The sequence below is a fragment of the Phocoena phocoena genome, chromosome 13, assembly GCF_963924675.1.
Source record: "Phocoena phocoena chromosome 13, mPhoPho1.1, whole genome shotgun sequence".
Lineage (NCBI taxonomy): Eukaryota > Metazoa > Chordata > Mammalia > Artiodactyla > Phocoenidae > Phocoena > Phocoena phocoena.
The window spans coordinates 20,022,142-20,043,272 of NC_089231.1; the positions used below are offsets into that span (position 1 = coordinate 20,022,142).

Here is a 21,131-nt window from a genome sequence, read left to right on the forward strand (position 1 = left end):
TATGAGTGCCATTTCTTCCCAAGGAAAGACTTTTATTCTGCTATTTAAACTTCAATAAATGCTTGGCAAAAGGAAAAATACTGTTTTCCCAATAGATCTGCACACTGAAGATCAGACATTTTTCCTTATTGCCCTGTTTCCTTATCCCTTTTTTGCTTATTTCTCATTTTACTTCAAGTGAACACTCCCAGATGGTTTCTGGCACTCTTTCAGCAAGAGATAAAGAAAGGAGACAAAAAGTTTTCTATTAAATAAAATAACTATAGCACCCTCAAGGGTAGTTTAAATAATTGTTCTCCAATTTAATGTTTATTAATAACTATTTTATCCAGGCAAAAACTTTGCCAAGCTTTGATTGAGTTAAACCTGAAATAATTTTCATTACTGCTGAATTTCAGATAGTTCAAAACCCAGAATCCAGAAGTGTTTTCTTCTCTCCACTTGGGTACCTATTAAAATTTCACTAAAATCATTTTTAAATCTTGGAAAACTACATCAACTTAAGTGTAAAATTAATTTTACACTTATTTGAATGCTGTGTGTTTTTAAATCATTCTTTCATTAATGTATTTCAATTTATATGGATTTTCTTTGGCTAAGAAAAATAGTTAATTAAGTGGAATATTTGGTAAAATAATGTATGAAATATTCTGAGATCTGGAGCCTAAACTAGATGCATCTAACTTAATTTACCTTCATGACAGTTTAAGCAGTTTACCTGAGAAATAACTTCAAAAAATTTCTCAATTATTAATGATATATATGTCATTATTATCTTTTTGTTGTTTATATCCTTGGACTTCTGATATCTTACTGGTCTAACATCATAAAATCCAGGCTGACTCAACTAATTTGAAGTGAATGTATAATAGCATATCTATTGACCTCACTTAATGATACAAAGTCAAGTTTACCTTTCAAAACCATTACTTAAATCGTTCAGAAATTTTAACTGCATATTTTATAAAATTCTAATTGCATTATCAAATAAAATATGAATATTCTAATAATGTATGTTTATCAAAATAAAACTGTGAAAAATAAAAGCCTTTGAATTCTTCAAAATAAAATAACACCAAACATCAAGATGCTATTATTTTCAAAAGGGAGTCAGAATTCCTGGATAATTGGAATAGAAGCTACACTCCAAGCAATAACTGTCCAAAGAATCAGTTTTCGCTTACATTGTACCATGTCAAAGATAAACTTTCACTCAGAGCTTGGCCACAGATGAGATACCTCTTGGTCCCTGTGAGTTTAGATAATTTTATGTCCTCTGAAAAACCACTCCATTTTTCTAAAGTAATATAACCCCTTCAACAATGAACAGAAAACAAATAAGGAATTCATCCTGCTATAACGCTTTCTTAGTTCAGAGAACAATTTATACCACACCTGTGTAAATCATAAGTGCAAGGACCTCTCTGCAGAACAAAAAGAACATCTTTCCTGTAATCTGGCTGTCTGTCTTGATCTCACACAATCTAAAAAGGCTTTCCTCAGCTGGGCCTGAGGAACAAATTCCTGAAGATCTTTGGTAAGTGATCACGAAGGACAGACACGAAGTATAGCGTTCACCCACTGTATGACTAGGGAAGGAACCACAGAGATCTGAAAGAGCTGCCCATAGGCAGTCTGCATACACATCCCCATCTATGCTCCCTTTTCTCTCACTCTTCTCACAAAAATAATTTTTTCAAGAATGCCTCCTCCTGGGATTTGGATCATAAATTCATGAGATACTCATACTTTCCATCAGTATGGAGTTTAGTTATTCCTTCCTCCAACTCACTTACATAATCTTCAGTTAGGCTGTTTCCAAGACCCTTCAATCTTTAAGTCTCTCTTTTTTTTCCTGCAACATTTCTGCTAACTGCTCTTAATGCATCCTAAGCTCTCTCTTCTCTAAATTTCAGTAGTTCTTGCTGTCAGTGCCTATCATCAGACATGTACCCTATACTGTTTTGTATGCTTTTTTTCTACATGTTTTGCCTCTCATATTGGCCTGGGAACAGGGATATTTACTGTACATTTAGCTGTTATACACAAGAGACCAAAAATACTTGCAGTGGAAAAAGTCATCCAAAAGAATGTTTCCTAAATCCAGGAAAGGGGAAAATTTTGCATGGGTTTACCCTGTAGAATTTAGACTATTAAATTCTACTATATGAATTAACTAAATTACAAAAAATAAAAATTTTTATCATAAAGATGTGTAATGTATTTAATAAGCCCAAAAGCTCTGATCCTCTAAACAGTACCTTGTTATGAAAAAAATGTACTACCTGGAGAAGCTGATAGCTCTAATCTAAATCATATAAAGAAACTTGGTCATTTGGACTATTTGAAATTTTCAAGAGGCATTACAAAAAGTCCAAGATCTTGTCATATTTGCCTCTTAAATGTGTTGAGCTCTTCTTAAATAGGAGTTGTTACTATGAGAGATTTAACCAAAACAAATCAGAACATCCTAAGGAAGATGAGGAAAATAAATACACCATCAAACAGCAAGAGGCTCAATGAAAATGAACACCCACGTCTCTGCGTCTCCCTGCCGCTCTTAGAACGCTTAGGGAATTTGAGCAGCTCAGTCAAGCCTACTCAGCACTGCATCACCAAAGCACAAAATAAGACCTGGAACAAGCAGCATTTTTTGTCACACATCTTGCTTTAGCCAAACCTACTCAAAGCAGTTTCCTTTTTAACAAAATGAACTAACAAACCTCCCCCCAATTTTTTTTTTCAGTGATCAGCACAGCTGGAAATAGCAACATTCTGGGCAGACTCTGGCCCTTGGTGTGAGCCTACATAAGCTGTTTTACCTCAGCTTGCTCATGTGGAAAATGAAAATATTGTATAATAATATCTCATAGAGTCACTGCAGGGAGTAACTAAAGAACTGATCATATACACAAAATACGTTTTATAAACTAAAACCCATCATTTACCTCTCACCTGTGAAGCCTGTCCAACACACTCATACAGCTTATTGTCACCTACCAGTTAGTCTTAACATAGACATCATCCCAGTTACTTTCCTAGCAATTATATCTATCTCCTTTCATTCACTTCCAACCTGGGAATGGAAGCCCCTTCGGCTATCAGAGGTAGGTGATCCAGTCAGTCCTTTCTGCAGCAGCCATAAAAGCTGGGGCACAGACATGCATACAAGTTCCTTCCACGGAGAAACTGGTGACTTGGTGCAGGTAGGAAGGAGCAGGTGGGAGAGGTGTCCTCCAGCTTCTCTGGGCTCTAGGGAGGATTACAGCCAGCCTCTAGCGCCTGCTCAATTAGAAGCCTGGCCCTCAGGCAGCAGCTTTTAAAGTATGCAGATAAATCTCTTTGAGGGCAAGACTGGCAGAAGGGCTATTTTGCCCTCTCCCTCTGCACTGAACGCTGGGGTGATAGCCTTGGTGAGTGTTCACTCACCCTTTAAGAATTGCTTCTCAGCCACAGAGCACAGGGAGATGAGCTGGGTGCTTTGTGTCCAACTAGAGGGGTGGGATAGGGAGAATGGGAGGGAGACGCAAAAGGGAGGAGATATGGGGCTATATGTACACGTATAGCTGATTCACTTTGTTATACAGCAGAAACTAACACACCATTGTAAAGCAATTATACTCCAATAAAGATGTTAAAAAAAATGTCAGATAAAGACAAAAAAAAGAAGAATTGCTTCTTATTTTGCTATAGTCTTGTGAGTCTTGTGAAAACAAGTCCCACTGGCTTTCAGAGCTAGATGTTTTGGGAGCCTGACCCTCCCTGGGAGTCTCAAATGTTGGGGTGGTAGACGTGGGGCTCAAACCCTTTTCTCTTTAAGGAAAAGCTAGGAGTTGGGGCTTCCCTCCCCCTTGTATGGTGCTGTGTCAGGGGTGGGGTTTATGGTGACAGTGTGTCTCAGCCTTTCCTGCCTGTTTTGATGTGGATGTTTCCTCATTTGTCTGATGAGTAGGAGTCTTTCAGCCAGTTTCTGGATCCTTTTCAAAGGAAAATGCTCCACATGTGGCTGTGCGTTTGGTGTGTACGTGGGAGGAGGGCAGCTCAGGAGCCTCCTACGTCACCACCTTGGTCAACTCCTCTTGACTTGGTTTGTGGGTTTTTTGAAAGAATACCACAGAGGGAAAGTACCCTTTTCATCACAGCATGCCAGGGGTACCTGATACCACATGACATCACTAGGGATATTAACCTCAAGGCTTAAGTAGTGTTTGGCAAGTTCTTCCATGAAAATTTACTGTTTTTCCCTCTAGTCTTTGGAAGTGTGAGTCTTACATCATTCAGATGCAGGCGGATTTAAAATATGATAGAGAAAAATAAAGGAGGAACAGCCAGAGAGACAGAAAGAAAACCCTGAAAGAGTATTACCAATGTAGCCAAGAAAGATGGAAGCATTTCAGGAACAAGTCCATGGTGAGCAACGTCAAATGCCGCAGGAAGTAAAGTAAGGTAATTACTGAAAAGTGCCAAATGAAAGGTTGTGTTGACTTTAATAAGAGTAACGTTAATTGTTTGATGGAACAAAAGAAGAATGCCATGGGCTGGGCTAATTACAGAATGCGGATGTAGAGTGTAAATGACATACTCTGGAAGCTTACTGTGAAGGAAGTATATGGAAAGGGTGGTGGTTAGGGAGACAGTCACAGGGTCAGAGGAAGATATTGAGGGGTTTTATGTATATATACGTATTTTTTTTAACGTGGAAGAGACTTGAGAAAATGTGTGTGCTAAAGGGAATGAGACATTTGAGAAAGAGAGGAAGAGGGGGGTAAGGCTTAAGGATCTAGGCAACTTGGCTGGTAGAATAAGTACACATGGGGGGATGTCAATATCTGTCACGAGATGAGGCTAAGTTAGTCTTTACTGAGCAATAATGTCTGAACTATTACTGATTGGTTTGTCAAGAAGGCTTAGAGCTTTAATGAGACAGAGACTACCAGCTCAGAAAGCAGGTCTCTCAAAAATACTAATAATATGTAATTATTATTATAATACTGATATTATTTCTTAGATGTCTCCAAGTCACCAAGAAGATGTTCTTCCAGATTTTTAGTTGACATTCTGAAGATATTAAGTCATTAAAAAGGAAAAAATATTAAGTTTATGGTGGAGAATCCTGGCAAGCACTGCCTTAGCCAAGTGATCAAGGTTAACATTTTCAGATAGCAATAAAAAAATCAGTGTTCACCATGATATGACAAACTGAGAAGGGCACATCGTTTCTGAGTTATCCTTCCCAAAAAATGTATAACCTCAGTCTAATCATGAGAAAACAGACAAATTCAAACTGAGGAACATGCTACAAAACAATTGACTAGCATTCTTTCAAATTCTCTCTGAAGTACCTAGATTACAGTATCGGATGCACATTTCCTGAGTTGTTTTACAGATGCTAAAACCACCACCAAATGTAAGAAATTAATTACTTGATGATTGTGAGCACGTAGCCCCTATACATACTGGCACCTAAAGAATTGATAATATTCACCCTTGTGACACCACCCCATTACCTCACCATCAACCAATCAGAGAATGGTGCATGAGCTGATCACATACCCTGGGATGCCCCTCCCTCACCTTGCCTTTAAAAATGATTTGCTGAATGAAACCCATGGGGAGTTCAGGTGCTTTAAGCACTAGCTGTCCTGGACTCCTTGCTTGGTGCACTGCACTTTGCTTCACCACAACCCAGTGTCAGTAGAGCGGCTTTACCGCGTGAGAGCCAGCGGACTCAAACTTGGTTCAGTAACAATGAGAGACAAGGAAAACTGAGGAACTATCACAGACCAAGGTAATATAAGAACTGAAGACAATGTGGGATCCCAGATCGGATTCTGGAGCAGACAAGGAACGTTAGTAGAAAAACTGGTGAAATCGTATAAAGTTCTGTTCTATAATCAATAGTATTATTAATTAACCAAGGTTAATTTCTTAGTTTAGATAAATGTTTTATGGTTAGGTAAGGTGAACATAAGCAAAAGCTGGTTAAAGGGCACGTGGGAACTCAGTTTTGCAACTCTAAATCTAAAATTATCTCTCAAGGAAAGAAAAAAAGAAACACAAGTAAAGTCCCACTCTTCCCTCTGCAATCCCACTCCTCTTCCTCTTTTCTCCCAAAATTTTCTAAGTAAAATTCATCATTCTTATCTTAGCCTTCAGAAGGCCCATTTTATCCTGGCCCCAACTTCATCTCTAACTTCCCTCCTGCCACTCTCCAACGCTCTTTAATCCAGAGAAACAGAAACACTGCATACTTCCTCAATGTTTCAATGTGTATAATGTCTCTGCACCTTCAATCATACTGTTCCTTTTGCACAGAATGCCCTTCCATGCCTATATCCACCAAATACCTACTAAAATTTCAAAATGGCCCAAGTGCCTTCCCACCTCATTAGAGACTTCCTTACTCTGTGTTCTCAGAGCAGTCTGTGTATTCTGATATCATAGCACGTATCACACTGCATGTCACACTATCAGTATGGATTTATTTGTCTGTCTTCTCTACTAGATCATCAGCTTCCTCAGAGTAAGAGTTCACGTTTGACTTAAGGGTCCTAGAAGTTTTTAAGACACTCAATAAATGTTTGATGAAATGAATAAATGAATCGATGGTCCAGCCAACAAACCCAGATTGAATTTGAGTATCTGACATTACGTAAACATATTTGTAAGTGGCAACAATAACCTTAGCCTCCTACTTATGTTTGATCAAAGTGAGGACAGTTTTTAATCTCTTTTCAAACCATGAAGTACACTATGAAATTTAAGCAAACATCAAGGATTTACCCAGTCCAATCAGCGGAAAAAAAGAGCATAAAACACCAGAAAATATTTCCAAATACATAAGGTAGACAAACGGTTAATATCCTAAAGTATAAAGAGTTAGACTGTGGTTTCCTTGAGGGTAGGGGCTAGCACATAGAAGGTATTGGTGTGAATATAAATTGATACAAGTTTTCTGGAAAATCACTCGAACTAATAGATCAAAAGTCTTTTTTAAATGTGCATAATCGTGACCCAGCAATTCAATTTCTAGGTATTTTTCCTAAGGAAATATTTGGACAATTAGGCAAAGACATATGTAGGAGGCAACATTTATGCTAGCAAATATTTGGAAAACATTCCAGGTATTCACTAGTAGGGACTGGTTAAGTAAGTTATGCCACATCAATTAATTTAAGTGTTAGTAGTCAACCATTAAAAATCATGTTATGCATCTGTATTTATTAAGATGGAAAGCTATCAAGACTGTATTAACTGAAAAACAAATGAGGTGTTTTTTTAATCCCAATTTTACTTTTCATATTTTTAATACCTGTATGTATTTATGTGTATATTTATATGTGTGTATATGTTTACATATATGTGTGTGTGTGTGAGTAGTATATTCACATACATATCTATATGCTCAGATTTCCTGATCATTATCTTCCCTTCTTGCTTCTGGAAGAAACATAGCTGACCACCATGTGGTCTCACTCCATTCTGCATCCCATAGTCCGCTCCCATCCCACCTTCAGAGGAAGACAAACACAACTATTCTCCTTGGAGTCTGGGGTTGACCTGTCATGTTTCACAAACCCCTGAGAAGGCAATGAAAGCAGCAATGATAACCCGAGCAGTCCCCAAAGAAATATAACTTGCTCACCCAATGCATGCTGAATGGGGGAATGAGCAAGCCAGACAGAGGAGACTAAAGCCTCCACTGTCATCCTGTAATCGATTTTACCTAAATGTATACTTCTTCCAAAATACGCTGCAAATCAATGGAAAACTTTCGTAATACATGAGCAATTTATTTTATAGGCAGTTTGGGGAAAACACGTTGAATTTACTATGTACTGTCATACACATGAAGGCGTTTGAGCCTCACAAGCCAGTGACGTAGGGAGGAAAGGGATGCCCTTTCTTCATTTGAGGAAACAGGTTCACAGAAGTTATGCTGTTCACACAAGACCTCTCAATGAGTGAGCGGTAAAGCCTGGATTCAAACTCAGACTTTCTGATTCCCATTTGTGAGCCCTTCCAGGTACAACAGGGCATCCTAAACTGGCCTGATTGTAAGAATCCCCTGAGAAGCCTAGAAACAAATTCTGAATTCCTTCTCCCTGATGATTCGGATCCCGCAGGTCTATCTGAGATGGAGCCTGGAAATTTGTATCTTTTTAGAAACCTCACCAGGTGATTTTTATGATTGGGTCAGTTTGAGAAATGCTGACTAACACTATTGCATATATCCCTTATAAAGAGAAATATTTATTCTCAGTCACTACTGTGTTTTCAGATATTAAGATTAACCAAGACAAGGGCAGGGCTTCTGCCTGGGGACAGGCCTATTCTATTCCAAACGTAGTGCACCTTGGACCTTTTTTGGCACGTACATTCGGTTACCTCTGTTTGGTTGTCCTCACCATAGGCAGCAGAAACCACACCTTTGGCCTGACAACTTTCCTTCCTCAGCTGATCTCACCTCCCCTGTGGTTGAGTCTACTTTATGCAGTGGCCTCATTTTCTGGTCTCTTCCATCTCTCCCTGGACCCTAGTGCATGAATCTCCCTCACAACCTCTTCCTCAGAGGCTGACCCACAAGCTGACTCAGCTTCCTGTCCAAATCAGCAGCAGTTCAGCCACTGAGCAGTGTCTACTTGCCAGCAGAGAAGCTTCCAGAAACACAGCTTCTTCCAACCGACGTTCCACGATCCTCACCACACACTGATTTACCACTTCCTTTCCTCTAAAGAAATGAGGCTGCTGACAGGACTGCTCGCTGTGCGTGACTGGCTGAAAGGGCTAATGGGAGGCCAGTAACCCTCAGAACAAAAGACCCTTTCACAGCTCTGATGCAGCCTACCCAACTAGAGTGCTGAGGGGCCCAGCTGTCACTGCTCCGGTGGGGTGGGTCCGTCTGCAGTTGTTTCCCAGCAGTCCTTGGCTGGGCTGTGTTATGACAAAGCTGTTCTCCAAGCCCATCCTCAAGGCTCTGCCATTGTGTAAGTCATATTCAGCTGTCTTACTCAAATTTCAGTAACACATGAGAGGTAGAGATTAAGTGTTTTGGGCGTTAAAAGAAGTGAGTGATGACTCTAGCCAAGAATTTAGAAAAGCTTTCTGGACTGCAGTGCACTTGATCCGGACCTTAAATTCTGAGTTAGATTTCGACATGTGATAATGTCTAGAAGGACATATGAATGGAGGAAGAAAGCATAAGCAATCATAGAGAAAAAAAAGTGGGGGGCAGGGGGAGGGTGATGAGTTTTTATTATTCTTGTGACTCCAAAAATTGTCTTAGCTAGTTGGTTTTTCATACAGTCTGATAGGCTGTAATTCTTTTTGGACGTCCAAACTTGTGAGGAACTTAAAAAAAACAACTAGATTAATCAAGGAAAGAGAGGAACTAATAGTTATAGAATACCTTCTATGTGACAGGCATCCTAAATGATCTCACTAAATCCTCAAAACAATACCTGGGAGGGGGGTATTACACCCACCCACCCATTTCACAGATGAGAAAAATGAGGCTTAAGAAATTAAATAAACTTGTCCAAGGTTACATCGCTTACAGGAGAAAAATCAGAGCAGGTATTCAAACTGAAGTTTGATTGCCCCTAAATCCCACATGGTATCTACTAGACCATACTCTTCCTCAGGATGACGTAAAGAGGGTCATAGCATTATTGTAGGGCATTCCTCAGCCAAGATCTGTGTACCTGGGGTCTGAAGGTACAGGTAACAGAGTTCCTGTTACAAGAGGTAATTTAATTTCAGTAATACAACATCATCCACCACATTAAATTAATCATATTAATTTGGATTTTGTTGGTTTTAACGTATTGTTTTTACTTAATTTGTAAATTTATTTTGGTCTTATATTTGTTTAATAGCTAAGAGTATATAATTAGTGTTATATTTATACATTTTTATATAATTTTTAAAGGATTCACTCCATTTACAGTTATTACAAAATACTGGCTATTTTCCCCATGTTGTACATACACATCCTTGTATATTTGTACATTTCAAGTAACATTACAATAAAAATATTTTTTCAACATTCAAAGGATTGGAATTTTTTTCCATTAAAAAGGCTCCATGTATTTCTCAATTCTGAGAAAGACCGTATTAACACATTGTTCAAGCATAACCATTAGCCATAACATAGACGTTTTTCATGTTGACAAGTCTGTGGAGAAACAATACGACTGCATGATGCAAGCGCTGAGATTTTTCTACAACTTCATCTTATTCGTTTGCACCAGGGCAGAAAACAAAACCCAGGATGGTGTGTCATGAAATTGTGAGTATTCCATTCATGTTCTGTTGAACTGAAGTCAAAACTAATTGGGAGGAATCCCCTGGCAGTCCAGTGGTTAGGACTCCGTGCTTCCACTGCAGGGGGCACAGGTTTGATCCCTGAAACTAAGATCCTGCATGCCGTGTGGCACGGCCAAAAAATAAAATAAAATAAAATAATCCCTAAAAAAAAAAAAACCCAATTGGGGAAGAAACTCTTTTTTTTTTATATTTATCACTTTTAAATTTGAAAATTTTACAGATATTGAAAAGCCCTAGATTTTTTCAAGTTCTTCCTCCAGATTAAAGAAGTGAGGACATAATTCCTGTCTTGTTAGTCCCACAAACAATATAAATGTAAGATATTTAAGTCACTTTAGTTATCTGGGTGATAATACATATTTTACATTTTTATAATACATTTCATAAATGCACATATATTAAATATTTGTCATTTATATCTCCCCTTTTCTTCTTGTTCTCTTTCTCATTTCCAGTCTGTTCCTTCTATTATGGTAAGTGGCGATGAATATTTAAGAGAGGATTCCTTCTTTCAAAAAGGAGAAGTCATATCCTGCCTGGCAAATTTTTAAAAGTAAGAAACAAAGAAGGCACTGACTTCATCTCCAGGTAAGGATGAATAACTTTAATTACTCAGTGAGTATAAAATTCAACACAGGGCTTCCCTGGTGGCACAGTGGTTAAGAACTCGCCTGCCAGTGCAGGGGACATGGGTTCCATCCCTGGTCTGGGAAGATCCCACATGCCGCGGAGCAACTAAGCCCGTGTGCCACAGCTACTGAGCCCGCGCACCGCAACAAAGATCCAATGCAGCCAAAAATAAATAAATTAAACAAATAAATTAAAAATAATAATATATATATAAGCATAAATTAAAAAAAAATTTAACACATGCTTTAAATCCCTTACTCAGGCCCTTAAACCCTATGCCTTCCTTTTTTATTTTTTTTCAATCTTTTTTTTATTCAAGTATAGTTAATTTACAATGTTGTGTTAGTTTCAGGTGTACAGCAAAGTGATTCAGATATATATATATTCTCTTTCAGATTCTTTTCCATTATAGGTTATTACGATATATTGAATATAGTTCCCTGTGCTATACAGTAGGTCCTTGTTTACCTATTTTATATACAGTAGTGTGTATATGTTAATTCCAAACTAAACCCTGTGCCATCTGACCCAAATGACACACACATACATCATGCAGTCAACACCCATCCCTACTTACGACCAATGTCTTGACCTCTGTCATCTCATTTCTGCTTTATGCTTTTTCTTCTAGTTACAGAACTCTAGAAAATTCCCCACATTTGCCCCCTCCACCATCCCACTCCTCACTGACAACCAATTTGGCAAATCTAGTTTCGAACCTGGATGTCTTCTTCAGATATGGTTTTGTCTTTTGCCTCCATCTTTCTGGCTATTGTGGATGACTCGTACCCAAAAGGCTGCCCACATCCCTGTGTGACACTGACAAGAGTAAGCAGCCTGGTTTCCCTTGATAAGAGATTGTAAACATTCGAACTTAAAAACTTGAAGTCAGAAAAAAAAAAAGTTTAAACATAAGTCTGCATAAAATACCACCCAAACATTTGATAGGGGAGGAGTAAAAAGGTATATATAGAAGAGAAACCTCCCAGGCAGACCTTTATATTATTTTCGGAACATAAAGGAATGAAGGGCACTGTTTCTGTGCAGAGGAGGCGTCTGCTGCCACTTGCACTGGCCCCAGAGAAAGGTGCCCAAAACAAGAACCCAGAGTGACTTGACCGCCTCAGTCACCACCGTATCCCACAGTGCCTAGAATAGCCTTCTCTGAAAAGTCAAAAAGGGCATTATGGAAATTTCCATGTTGACCAGTTCCACTGTATTTAAACATTCTAGAGGATGTTACTCTCTAGGAATTTTTACTTACATTTCACCTCCTACAGAACTAATATATTTCTTCTCATGGAGAAGATAGAGAATAAGAAATCATTATTCTTCATACAGTGTCCATACAGTGTCTACAGCTTGTTGCAAAGGAAGTTATTTTCTTCTTCAGATTTCAATCTTTCAAGTTTCATTGTCAATCCAATTTTCTAATATTTTTCTCTCTCTCCCTGAATTAGTTTAAATATACATATCTGGAGACATTACTAAAACATTAATAAGGGGATTTTATACAGTAGGAAAAATCACCTGATTTCATCAAATGACCCAAATTTGAATTTTCTGAACCAAACAGGACATATTTGACAACAGGACTGTACAGACTTCTGAGTTAATTAGAAACTCTAGTGTGATAAAGCCAACCACGTGTTTAAAAAGACTGATTAACAATGAAGGGAAGATGGGCTCCACTGCAGGAAGACTTAACAACATATTTGGGGTTGCGACTAGTTGCCACTAATAATGCAAGCAGTATTCATTATTTTGTTTTTATATAAATCTTGTTAAGTGGTAAAATACAACTGACTTTCTGTGCAGGAAAACGTCCTGTGTAAGTGAGACAGAGTGTGCAAGGAACACTAGCAGACCCTGAAAGAGACCCAGAAATCTGTTTTTGATTTTTTAGAAAGTCTACCATGATAACTCATCTCTATCATAGCTGTAAGTGCTTCCTAGAAGTCAGAGAAGTGTCCTTTCAAACGATTTCACATTAAGAAGGCTGTGGTCGGGCTTCCCTGGTGGCGCAGTGGTTGAGAGTCCGCCTGCCGATGCAGGGGACACGGGTTCGTGCCCCGGTCCGGGAAGATCCCTCACGCCACGGAGCGGCTGGGCCCGTGAGCCACGGCCGCTGAGCCTGCGCGTCCGGAGCCTGTGCTCCGCAACGCGAGAGGCCACAACAGTGAGAGGCCCGCGTACCGCAAAAAAAAAAAAGAAGGCCGTGGTCTCCCAACCTACCTCCTTACAAGCCTTCATGATCCCACTTAGCCCACTCCATGATTAACCTCACAGATCACTGATGAACTCAGCAGCCTCATTAGTTATCACTTTGACAGAGAACCTACCTCTAAGGGGAATGGAAGGGCAACACGGCACTTGTCTTTATCAAAGCACTCATCACACCATGTAAAAATGACCCATCGATTTGTCTGACTCTTGGTAAGCTCCCCTGGGGCTGGAACAATGCCTTGTTTGCTTCCGATTTCCTAAAACTGGCAGCACAGCACCAGCGCCTGGGAAATAGGAGGCACTCAGTAAATGTTTCTGAATGAGAGAATAAATTCTGTTGTAAAACACTGGGCAAACATGTTGTAATGTGTTCCTCCCATGTAGTTTATAAAATTTTGGACTTGGGAGAGTGCAATGTTCCCAAATTTTTATTCTAAAAATTTTATTTGCCTAACAGTATTGTTAAATTTAGTCCTAAACTATGAGAATGAATTGATAAAGTGAGTAAAAAAGGTGACCTTGGTATCGTTTTCTATTTTAAAAAGTCACTTAGAGTTTGTCACATTATATCATGTAATTGATCTCTACAAAGTAAATGTATCTAATTTGAACCCTAAATATGCCGATGAGTGCTATATAGAGATTACTATCACATATGTCCTTAATTCTATCAGTTTTATCTTATAGCTTAAAAAGAAAGCAACACACACACACACACACACACACACACACAAGCAGCATAAGAAAAGGCAAATGGCATTGTAGGGTAGCAAAACATATCATCCCAAAATACAGTCATCCCTCGGTATTGGGAGGGAATTAGTTCCAGGATGCCCCTCAAAATCCACAGACGCTCAAGTCCTTTATGTAAAACAGCATTGTACACTCTGCCCTCCATATCTGCAGGTTCCAGGGTTAGTCGAAACCCTGGATCTGGAACCCGTGGATAAGCCAACTGTGTGTCACTTTGGCATAAGGATTATGTTTAAGCGGAAGGCAATTGAGAAAAAGCAGATACAAGAAAAGCTTTCTGCCCTCCTGTTTGCCTAAAACAGAACATAAATGTACAAAGGTGTCCCTCCTCCCTCTCTCTACCAGGAAGGACAAAAGTTAATCACAAGAGACATATTTAGATCCTCATCAGCCTAGAGATGGCACCAGAGGAATCTATATAACAAATTTTACTAGCTAGTCCTTGTCTTCCATTGGTTTCTCATATGTTTGCCTTTCCACTATTTGCTATCCCTAGAGACTCAAGGTCCTTTTCCTTTCTCTTGTCATATCTCTAAAAATGTTTCGTTCCTCTGCTAAAATGCTAACAAAACCTCTGAGTTACTCATCTCTGGTACTCCCATGTGATACATGCATGGTGCACATGTTAATAACCATCTGTTTGTTTTTCCCTTGTTAATCTGCCTTAGGTCAGTCTAATTTACAAAGCCACAGCTAGAGAACCCAAGATGCGTAGAAGAGATTTTTCCCTCCCCATCAGCATCAACTATGTAGAAACTAAAATGGCATTTGTGGCAAACCCCAAGTATTTTTGTGTAGGCAACAACCTATATTTTGTATTCTTATTAGGTTTATGCATAAAATAATTATTCACAAGGTTTTTTATTTATTTGGTTTGTATGTTTTTAATTTCATCCTTACTTCCAATCTTTAAGAAAGTATGACTGAGAGTACAGGAAGAGCAGAGTATGTGGTGAGGTAAGAAAATGGCAATAACAAGACTATTCTGAACAAAAATGGTGAGGGTACACCATCCATTGTTGATTTTTAGGGATCAAATCATAGAACAACCATTAAAATTTTTGAACTGTTATATCTAGATAACTCTTCAAAACACACACACAAAATTAAAAGATTCCCTGAAAGGGTATTGGAATTTTATACTGGAATAAGCCCACTATAAAAATATGATACAACTGAATTTGTTCTATCTACCCCATATTAACTTATTGATAAGCTGAATAGTGTTCCTTCTACAAATAAATGATATGGCCTGTTTTACATGAATTGTTTTGGAAAGGAGTAGTTCCAAGGATTATCCTTCTCATAAGGCCCTGTGCTACAGAGACTGGCATGCCACTTAAATTCTCTTTGTCAGTTCTAATGATGTGTCTAGACATGCAGAAGGAAGTAAAAATTGAAGCCATCAACTACATAATCTGGACAGAAAATCACATACAGCTGAAATATTGATTGGATAAAAGAAAATAAACTCCCTGCTAGTACTCACTTTTCACTGTCTGCTCAGACACAATTCTTATCTGGAATGCAATACCTGGGCTCAAAATTGGCATAAAAAGATATTTGAAAATGTATGCAATCCATCTAAATTGTTGGTTATCAGTGTACCCTCACTACAGAAATAGGGACCACTAATCACAACAAAATAAACTCCAGTTCTCTGTGGTCACAATCCTTAGCCATAACCTAAACTTGCATGGACATTACCCCAAATAACTGGATAGGAATTGGCATTTGGACCAAATATGCAGATTGGATGAACATGCAGATATACCATCTGATCTTTGGATTTTCAGTTTTTCTACATATTTACAAAATATCTATTAACTAAACCTTTTTCTACAAATACAAAAGCAAGACTGTAATTTCAGTGGGTTTGACTGGGCAGACAAGAAGAAAAGAAGGTTCCAGGAACCCTACATGTAAGTTATTTCATGTAATCCTCACAAAAATTCTTCATTCTTCCATTCAACAAAAAATGACTGAATGCCCACTATGACAATGCAGTTAAAATAAAAAGAGAGATGGCCACTCCTCTCGTAGAACTCACAGGGAGATCGAGACAGCAAATAATCACCATTAAGCTCAGTGCTCTAATGAAAAAATATAATTCTCTGAAAGCATATGACAAAGGAAAATGATTTAGACTATGCATTTCTCATCTCAGAGATGAGACTACAGAGGTTAAGTAACTTGATCAAGATTACACAGCCAAGGTGTCCTGGAGGTAGGATTCCTTCCCAGTCCTGCCTGACTCCAGAGCCCTTGCTCTTTTCCTTGTTCCTCTCAATCTCATCAAGACAGCTGCATAAGAAATAGCAAGCCGGAAAGATTCTTTACGGTGAATTATACTTCCCTTTCTTCCAGCCCTTCTAGTTTAATATTTCCTAAAAATGTCCCTCTAAGTTTGAGGAAAAGGTTTGCAAATCCTTGCAGTATTAATTAATTCTGCTTTTACTTAGATACATTACACCTCTCTGGCTCCATGCTGGGACGTGATGTGGCTAGCTGAGTCAGTCCACAAAATCTTGGTCAGTAGTTATCATGTGTATTATAAATACCAGGCAGGGGATAATGATGAAAATAGTCCTGAGACCTAGAGCAACCACAGGTCTTACGGTAGACAGCGTAGCTACTGCCCTTTTGTGTAAACTAACATTAGAATTTAACATTCAGTTGATTTCACACTTCTTATATTAGTATTGGAGGTAGAACATATTGACCAACTTTTTCACATCTTGGTATGTCACCATTAAGGTGACCGACTGGTCCAACTTTTCCTGGAACTTTCCTGATTTTAAAACTGGAAGTCCTGATCTTGAGACACTCAGGCCCAGGCAAACAAGGATGGTTGGTCACCCTAGTCACTGTGCTACTCAGGGATCAGAGAGCTATATATTTATTTGACCATTTATTTTGAAAACACAGGCAAATGTATACTTATTTGGTGATATTGCATTGAAGTACATGGGGTGCTCAATGCATACATGGAAGTTCAAAGCATTGCCCCTCATTAGCAATGCATATCTCACTACAGTATGCAAAACAGCAATGAATGTAGTATATTAAATGCAGGATTTCCATCAATCCCTACATACAGGTACACATACACATCTGTAATGCGTTGCCTCAGATGATTTGTACCTTTGCTGTTTATTTTAAATAAAACTGTGCCTTTTGCCTACCCTGGAAGAAATAACCATGAGCTTCACGTCTGAGGAGCATGCATCCCACTGCACACAGCCACATATTCCAGTACAGTTTTGGCAGACATCATCCCACCAGTCCCTTAAACAACTCCAGGGAACTTTCCCCCAACTTCCCCCCAGCAGCAGCAACTTTCCCCCAGCAGAAAAGCAGGAACTTTTTCCCCAATGCAGTAATTACTGCGTGTCTTGACAGAGGCAAACATGGTGTGCTTCTAAACTTCATAGCTACACTATAAAGTTTACCAATTGGCAGGTAAAGTTTTTTGTTTGTTTTTATATTTTCCTAGAGAAAACAAAGTTAAAGGATCAAAATTGGTACACATTTAATTCATGATTCTCTGCTTAGTTCACTTTTACCAATACAAAAAGCTGCAAAAATGTTGAATACCAAAGCCAAATTGTTACATTAGTGGAATTCTACAGCTCTGACAAACTGAGAATCGTATTATCAGTTTCTTCCAGAGCAAAAAAATTACAATTATGACAGCAGGAGCTCTAACAGATGAAAGGGCATGTACGTGACTACATGTACGTGACTACGTGGCTACTACTACCACATGTAGTCATGCTATAGTCCACCATGTGAGTCAGCATCTATTTTCCAACAGGCACAATTTCCAGATTCAACTGGTGCATTACGTTACAGGCAAACTTCAGCCTTCTGGAATCTTAGCGCACCTCTAAGATAATCAAAAGAAATTGTACACAATCAAAAACAGACTTGGGACAAAAGTAAATAATTATTCCAGGGTGTTACAGGAAAAAGCCCCACGGCCTGAAAAACATGCTCAACATGATTATTATAAGTGATTAAGATTTTTTCTCTCTTCCTTATGAAAAAAAGTATAACTATGTCAACAACACAATGTTATTTTCTTAGTGTTGTTACTTTTGATATTTGATATAAGTGAAAAACAATATTTAATAACTCTTGCTATTAAAAATAGACTCAAGTCCCCATCTTTACATCCAGCTTCATCAATCAGAGAGAAAGTCAGTCAAGCCAGAGGCATCCTAGAAGGAAGAGCCAGCTTGTTTTGCTGTCAGTATTACTCTTCTTCTCAATGCAACTTACCAAAGGTCCTTTGAGGATTCATGTTCAGCACCCTTCTAGGCAAGCAGAGCATATAGTGTTGGTCTTGTTACTAATTCGACAGCTACCAATTATGGAATACTTAATGGGTACCAGGCTTTTCTCAGGCAAGCTGCATAAATTGTCATAAATCCTTACAACTATGAATGGTAGGAATTGTTTTTTTTTAATTTTACAGATAGGGAAACAGACACAGAGGGTTGATTAACTCTGCAAAGATCACCCAGGAGGAAGCAGCAGCAACTGGATCAGATCATGAGTCTGTGGGATTCTGTCCATACATCCATGTATACACCACGATGCTTTAAAGTGTTAAAACACAGCATAACTTAATATTTTGCTTCTCTCAGACTTCTCTTTAGAAAACAGAAAAGTTCTAAATTTTATAAAACACTGGTTTTTGTTTTATTTTTTAAGTGCGGCATGAATCAGTCATCCAGGCTATTTTTCATGTGATATTTGAAATATTTTAAACACTCGACACTACAATAAAAATATAAATTATACATAACATCAATTGACATAATTTATGTCATAAAAATAAAATCATTTTGTTTGGATGCATCCTAATGTCTATGAAAAATCTTAGGAGTTGGAGGCTTACAGCATTCTATCTTGTTACTGTTTTGTTTTCATTATTCTCATCGCCTTCTAAAAACCACTTGAAGGTGATCAGAATGTTAAAGTCCAAATAAAATAAGATAGCTACTTTTTTACAGTTGTAAAATGACTCGAAATAGATGCGTTAAGTATCTAGAATCCGATGATTACGGAAGTTAAGCACTAAATTTAGTTTTGCGTTTCTATCAGTTATAGAAAATAGGTAAACAAGTGAGAATATAATTCTCGTCATTCATTCTATTAAAAAGCAAACAAGTTCCTCAGAAGAGTCAAATATTTTTCTGACAGTAACTCTTGAAAGAGATTTTTTTTAATTACTACCATTTAGTGAGTATCCACTCTGTGCTAGGCCCTGGCCTTGGCAGAACACATCTATTTCCTTTTAAGAAGAACAAACATTATTTCAATCTTTCTAATAGGCTTATGGAATACAATATCTTTGACTAGTTTTTTAATTGAGTTATTCTTCAAATGAGTATTTTTTTTTTTTTTTTTTTGCGGTAGGCGGGCCTCTCACTGTTGTGGCCTCTCCCGTTGCGGAGCACAGGCCCCGGATGCGCAGGCTCAGCGGCCATGGCTCACGGGCCCAGCCGCTCCGCGGCACATGGGATCTTCCCGGACCGGGGCACGAACCCATGTCCCCTGCATCGGCAGGCGGACTCTCAACCACTGCACCACCAGGGAAGCTCCAAATGAGTATTTTTTAATCTGCCTTCTATTTAAAAAAAAAAAAAAAAAAAAAAAGACGATATAGCATTAACTATTAATGCAGGAACAGCATTTCTGGAAACTGAGACAAATAAAAGATGATACAGCCTGGCAATGTCTGATTTCTGAGGAGCCGTCCTAGTGCAGGAATAGAATGAAAGAAATGAGAGAAAGGAAGAAAGCTAATCCTTTCACCAGCTCTGTGAAATATCAAACACCTTAGGTAAGCCTTTGACATTTGCAAGACTACAGTCGGTTTACAGATGAATTCCTTAATATGTTCCTGCTTCATTGTGCTCTTTGTTGCCAAAAAAATCCGATATGCAAAAACTAATGTTAGAATTCGGTAGTATTGCTAAAAATTCTCATGGGTAGAATCTGTCATCCTGCTTTTGTTTTAAATAAGCTGATGTCTATTTTGTAACTTTAAGTAGGTAACATTCACTTTAGAACTTGAAAATATATACTGTTTTTAAAATGGGAAATATGATTACTTAGGATGCAGTTTATATCGTTGCTGTAGGTAAACTTAGAAATTTGCCTTTGTATTTTATACTCCCCTTCGGTTTTGTTTTCAGTATTTAAGATAAGCAAAACCTACTTTCTGTGATTCTTTATTTCTTTGTGCTTTTTTAAATGAAATGAAGCAATTACTAATAGGCATTTTCACTTTTATATTTTTTGTATTATAACATTTTTATGTTTAGACACAATTGGTCATCCATTACAATACTTGAAGGAACTCAAACTCAGAGTTTTTAAAGGCCACAAATGGATTATATAGAAATAAATGGACCCTTTCCGACGGTGACGACCTCCTCATGAGAACATGCCTCTCGCAAAGGATCTCCTTCATCCCTCTCCAGAAGAGGAGAAGAGGAAACACAAGAAGAAGCGCCTGGTGCAGAGCCCCAATTCCTATTTCATGGATGTGAAATGCCCAGGATGCTATAAAATCACCACCGTCTTTAGCCATGCACAAACAGTAGTTTTGTGTGTTGGCTGCTCTACCGTCCTCTGCCAGCCTACAGGAGGAAAAGCAAGGCTTACAGAAGGGTGCTCTTTCAGACGGAAGCAGCACTAAAAGCCCCTGGAATCAGGATGAATGGGAAACCATCCGAATAAACACATTTTGGATAAAAAAAAAAAAAAAAAAAAAAAAAAAAAGAAATAAATGGAAAATATACTATCCTAGAATATTAAACATATACATTCACAAAGCAGTTAACTTATGCTATATTTACATATATTATGAATGTGTCTCAGAGGGTCTAGTTTCTGGTGAGAACCAAGACAACATCTTTGCTCTTGGGACTCTGGACTCCTCCTTTTCTGGGTTCTGTAAATGTCTTCCTGCTGTGTGGCTCAGTTCTGAACTTGCATGTTTTGATCTTGTATTAGGATGCTTATTACAACAGACAAAAACCACTTAGCTTTTCATGAATTTGCTCAAAGCTCATTTGGAGTCATTATCTGTAACCGATTTGGGGGACAGTTTACATTCTCCAGAAATCACACTCAAATACCTCCCACTGCTTATTCAGAACCAAGGTGGGCCATTT

General features: G+C 38.3%; 1 protein-coding gene across 1 annotated transcript; it reads left to right on the forward strand.

The window, feature by feature from the left end:
• Nucleotides 1-20,368: 20,368 nt before the first annotated feature.
• LOC136132936 (small ribosomal subunit protein eS27) lies at nt 20,369-20,702 on the forward strand. Its single transcript, XM_065889997.1, has one exon. The coding sequence runs from the start codon at nt 20,399-20,401 to the stop codon at nt 20,651-20,653; it is 255 nt and encodes an 84-aa protein (XP_065746069.1). The 5' UTR covers nt 20,369-20,398; the 3' UTR covers nt 20,654-20,702.
• The last annotated feature ends 429 nt before the right edge of the window (nt 20,703-21,131 follow it).